We start from the raw sequence: 4433 nt of genomic DNA, 5'->3' as shown, positions 1-4433 counted from the left end.
TTTGACTTTCATTCGTAGATATCAACAGAAATTGCAGGAAACGCATGCATAAGGCATTCAAAGTGAATATTTACTATTATTAGTTTGTGTATTTTTAATAATTCAAAAGGTCTTTTGAGTAGAATTAGTTTTATATATGTTGTATTATATGATTTCTGTTTATTACAAAGCGCCACCCAAAAGTTCAGAAAGTCTTCTCGAGGTAATTTAATTAAACAAGAAGCAACACATTTTTTTCCTTTTTATTACCAAGAATACAAAAGAATATCTCCATTCACGTCCCGCTCACTGCAGCGACCACAAAGAGTTCAAGTGAACGTCACCAATCAAATATCAAAATGTACCTTCACTTCCTTCTCAGTTTGTACAAAATCCTTTTTTCTGCTGTTTTTGTTTTGCTGATTTCTTTGTTTTTCATCCAAAACGTGTTTTTTTTTAACAATTATTTTTCTTTTTGTTTTGTACATTTGGCACTTAATGCAGATTATCAGCATCTCTGAAGTCCACAGGAGGATGAGGCGACCCGGTCGAGCCGGTCGGCACGGCGGTGGGTCCGAAAATGAAAAAAGGCGACTCGGTCACGTCTCGTCCTGCCAGATACGTCCGCTTCCTGCCCCTCCCCCACCACCCGAAAAGGAAATGGCCTCCCTCGTTTCCTCGTGAACGAACTGCTTCTTGTTTGTTTTTTTGTGGAGGACAACATTTACAACACAAATATGATACAAAAAGCATAATAATAATACTATAAACATATCAACCTGAAGAAAAAACAACAACAACCCCAAACGGGGCTTACAGCAATCGCCATCAACTGCGCACGTCATGTGACATTCAAGAGAAACTCACACGGAAACCGAAAAAACATCATGTATGTTACAACATACACGTGATCTTTTAAAGACGTCCTCACGCAGTTCAAGTACAGTGTTGCTTTGAAGGGACCCAAATAAGTTAGCGAGAAAGAATATAAATACGGCACATGGAACGTGGAAATAAATTAGGACCGGCCACGGATGAAACAAAACCAAAATAAACAACAACAACAACAACAAGAACTCCGTTGACTTCTCTGCTGTTTCCAGAGTTTGAGTAAAGTCTCTCTGGTGTAAATCAGCTGGACTCTTTGAACCGAGGGTGGGAGCTAACGCGTTGCTTTGCAGCTGCCAATCCAGCCAGAGGCGGGACGCTAACGCTAACGCTAACGCTAAACCAGCTCACGCAGCAGGCGTCTCGGCCCTCCAAGGCTTCGGAGAGTCAAGGCTTCGGCAGGAATTCAAGAGCTGAAGGGTCACGAGTGTGTTTGTGTGTGTGTGTGTGTGTGTGTGTGTGTGGGTGTGTGTGTGTGTGTTTGTGAGCATAATCACCTGGCTTCTTTTTCTCGTGCTACTTCTTCTTTTTGTCTCTCTTTTATTGTTTTGGTGTGACTCACCTCGGATAAAAAAAGAGCAGAAGAAAACGTTGTTCTACCACAGCGGGGGAGCGTTGGTCTCCAGCACGCCGTACATCTCCGCCAGTTTTTTGAAGCGCGGCCCCCAGTCGTTGAGGTAGTCGTACTCGTGGTCCGTGTTGGACGCCCCCGACTGGAGCGAGCTGAGCGACTCGGCGACCGAGCCCTCGCCCTCGTAGGCGTAGGTCTGCAGGGAGTCGTACGGCGGGCCGCACGGGTCCATGTCGGCGTCCATGAGCTTCGCCAGCACGTAGCCGTGCACGTTGCTGTCCTCGCCGACGCCCCCGACGCACGCCTGCGGGACGTACCGCGACAGGCTCTCGATCTCCGGCAGCATGTCCTGCCTCGCCTTGCCCGTCGGGTGGTGGCGGTGCGACTCGCGCGGGTTCCACATGGCGCCGATGTCAAAGGCCTCGGTGTCCTCCTCGCCGCCGCCCTCGTCGTCGTAGCGCACGATGTTCTCGTGGACGTTCTCCTCCTCGTCGCACAGGTAGGGCTTCTTGCGGTGGGTGCGCAGGGAGAGCATGAGCAGGATCATCACTGGGGGAGGAGGAGGGAGGAAACAGTCAGTGGAAGGTCGGGGAAGGTCGTGGACGGCTAGCTTTTTAAATCTGAGGCTCGTATGTTCTTCTTGATCAGATCCATGTTGATGAACTCTGAGCCTCGTGTAGAATTACAACGTGAATATCTTTTGCTTTTGGACTGTTTGTCGGACAGAACCAGCAGTAAGATTTCACTTTTGGGACTTTGAGAGCATCTTCTTTTCATGCACTGGTCACTTTTAAAATGTACGTCTTCCCTCAGACATCCGAGACACACATTTAGGTTTTTATTTTGCTACTTTTGACTTTTTGCATCTGTAGATTTCTTCTAAAGTCAGCATAATTTTTAACCGTGGATTTATCCAATGATGAAATTTAACAAGCAAATTAGCACATTTTGAATAATTAAGAGGGATTAGAAAGTGTTCCTATTCAACTGAAATTGACCAGAAAACCCAGTGATCCAGGAAAAAGTCACGCAGCTTCCTGATAGAAAAACATTTTCCTGGTCAGATTTCATTTAAAAACTTTTGCAGCAGAATGTAAAAGGACCCGAAAAAGCTCTTTGTTTTACACCCGGGCCTTTTCTGCTGTGCTTCTTCTAAATATTTGAGAAATAAACTTCCTCGAGAGCCATCGACCTTGAAAAATCCGGTTAAAAAACCCACATCAGAAGGAGGCGGAAAAAAAGAGTTTCCCGTCTTTAAACTGAAGACTTTGTAAAAGGAGAGTTCGCCGCCAGAGTGAAGCAGCGTCTCAGCGTCCATCAGCACCGGCTGCCTGCGGCGTCACACCGTCTCCTCCCCTGGAGGCGTCGTGGCTCCCTGCAGGCGAGAGCCGAGGGCTCAGCTGGCCCAAACGCTGGACTCCACCGGGAGTTCCAACATCTCCCTTTATCCACTATGATCACATGTAACGACACGTGTTAGACCGTGACAACGTGTCGAATGTGCCATTCAGTCATGCGTGTTTAATTAGTCGATGATAATGCAATTAAAACAGAATGATTTAAATTAAATGTTAGATTTAAATAATAAGTAAGGTAAGTGACTACTAGGTCAGCATGCTGACACATCTTTTCATCTTTTTCATCTTTACACATTCACTATTGTGTATTTATGCAGAGTTATCGTATTCTTTTGTGTATATATATATTTTACATATTTTGCACACTGTTTACATTTAATTTAATATCTTTAAATTGTTTTAATTTAAGTTTTATAATTTTATTTGTATATATATATATATATATATATATATGTGTCTTCCCCCTCATCTAGCTCCGCCCTCCTTTAGCTCCGCCCTCCTTCAGCTCCTCCCTCCTCTAGCTCCTCCCTCCCTACACGACAGCCGGTCACAGCTCACCCAGCAGGACGAAGATGCAGGCCAGGATGGCGATGAGCGCCCCCCTGCTGAGGCTGGCGGGCAGCGCGTACGCCTCGGCGTTGCACGACATGACGGTGCCCTCGTGGTCGCAGCTGCACACGCGGATGGTCATCGTGCTGGTGCTGGTCTGCACCGGCTGCTCGCCGTCAGAGATGGAGATGGGCAAGTAGAAGACGGTCTGGTGCTGCTGGGACCAGCCGCCTCGCCGCGTCAGGATCCACGCCGTGTTGTCTGCAGACCACAAGAGAGGTCAGGCGAGGGGTTCAGTTCCTCGGGCGCGCAGTCGGCGTGGGTGTGGTCTACTCAGTCGTGTGGGCGTGGTCTACCCAGTTGGCGTGGGCGTGGTCTACCCAGTCGAGTGGGTGTGGTCTACCCAGTCGGCGTGGGCGTGGTCTACCCAGTCGAGTGGGTGTGGTCTAGCCAGTCGGCGTGGGCGTGGTCTACCCAGTCGAGTGGGTGTGGTCTACCCAGTCGGCGTGGGCGTGGTCTACCCAGTCGAGTGGGTGTGGTCTACCCAGTCGGCGTGGGCGTGGTCTACCCAGTCGAGTGGGTGTGGTCTACCCAGTCGAGTGGGTGTGGTCTACCCAGTCGGCGTGGGCGTGGTCTACCAAGTCGGCGTGGGCGTGGTCTACCAAGTCGGCGTGGGCGTGGTCTACCCAGTTGGCGTGGGCGTGGTCTACCCAGTCGGCGTGGGTGTGGTCTACTCAGTCATGTGGGCGTGGTCTACCCAGTCGGCGTGGGCGTGGTCAACCAAGTCGGTGTGGGCGTGGTCTACCCAGTCGGTGTGGGCTTGGTCTATCTAGTCGGCGTGGGCGTGGTCTACCAAGTCGGCGTGGGTGTGGTCTACCCAGTCGGCGTGGGCGTGGTCTACCCAGTCGGTGTAGGCGTGGTCTATCTAGTCGGCGTGGGCGTGGTCTACCCACTCGGTGTAGGCGTGGTCTACCTTGGTTGTCTCTCAAGGTGAAGTTGGGGTTGTTGGCCGCCTCCGGAGCGAGACGGAAGCCAAAGTGTTGTCCGGCCAGCGGCTCGTCTCGGTCCACCGCCGCCACCGTCTGGAT

The 4433-nt window shown here is 50.1% G+C and overlaps 1 protein-coding gene across 1 annotated transcript in view; it reads right to left on the bottom strand.

The window, feature by feature from the left end:
* Positions 1–274: 274 nt before the first annotated feature.
* The window catches only part of LOC137801902 (cadherin-20-like), a 75858-nt gene continuing 71699 nt past the window's right edge, over positions 275–4433 (bottom strand). The window contains exons 10-12 of the mRNA XM_068599341.1: positions 4319–4433; positions 3355–3606; positions 275–1987 (exon numbers count right to left, since the gene is read on the bottom strand). The exon at positions 4319–4433 is cut by the window's right edge and continues 3 nt beyond it. Coding sequence (XP_068455442.1) covers positions 1464–1987; positions 3355–3606; positions 4319–4433 — 891 coding nt within the window. The 3' untranslated portion in view covers positions 275–1463. The remainder of the gene's footprint in view (positions 1988–3354; positions 3607–4318) is intronic.

The sequence above is a fragment of the Clinocottus analis genome, unplaced genomic scaffold, assembly GCF_023055335.1.
Source record: "Clinocottus analis isolate CAN_PGR_092001 unplaced genomic scaffold, fCliAna1.0.p SCAF_45, whole genome shotgun sequence".
Taxonomy (NCBI): domain Eukaryota; kingdom Metazoa; phylum Chordata; class Actinopteri; order Perciformes; family Cottidae; genus Clinocottus; species Clinocottus analis.
Note: the sequence above shows the minus strand (reverse complement) of the source record. Positions and strands in the feature narration are given on the sequence as shown.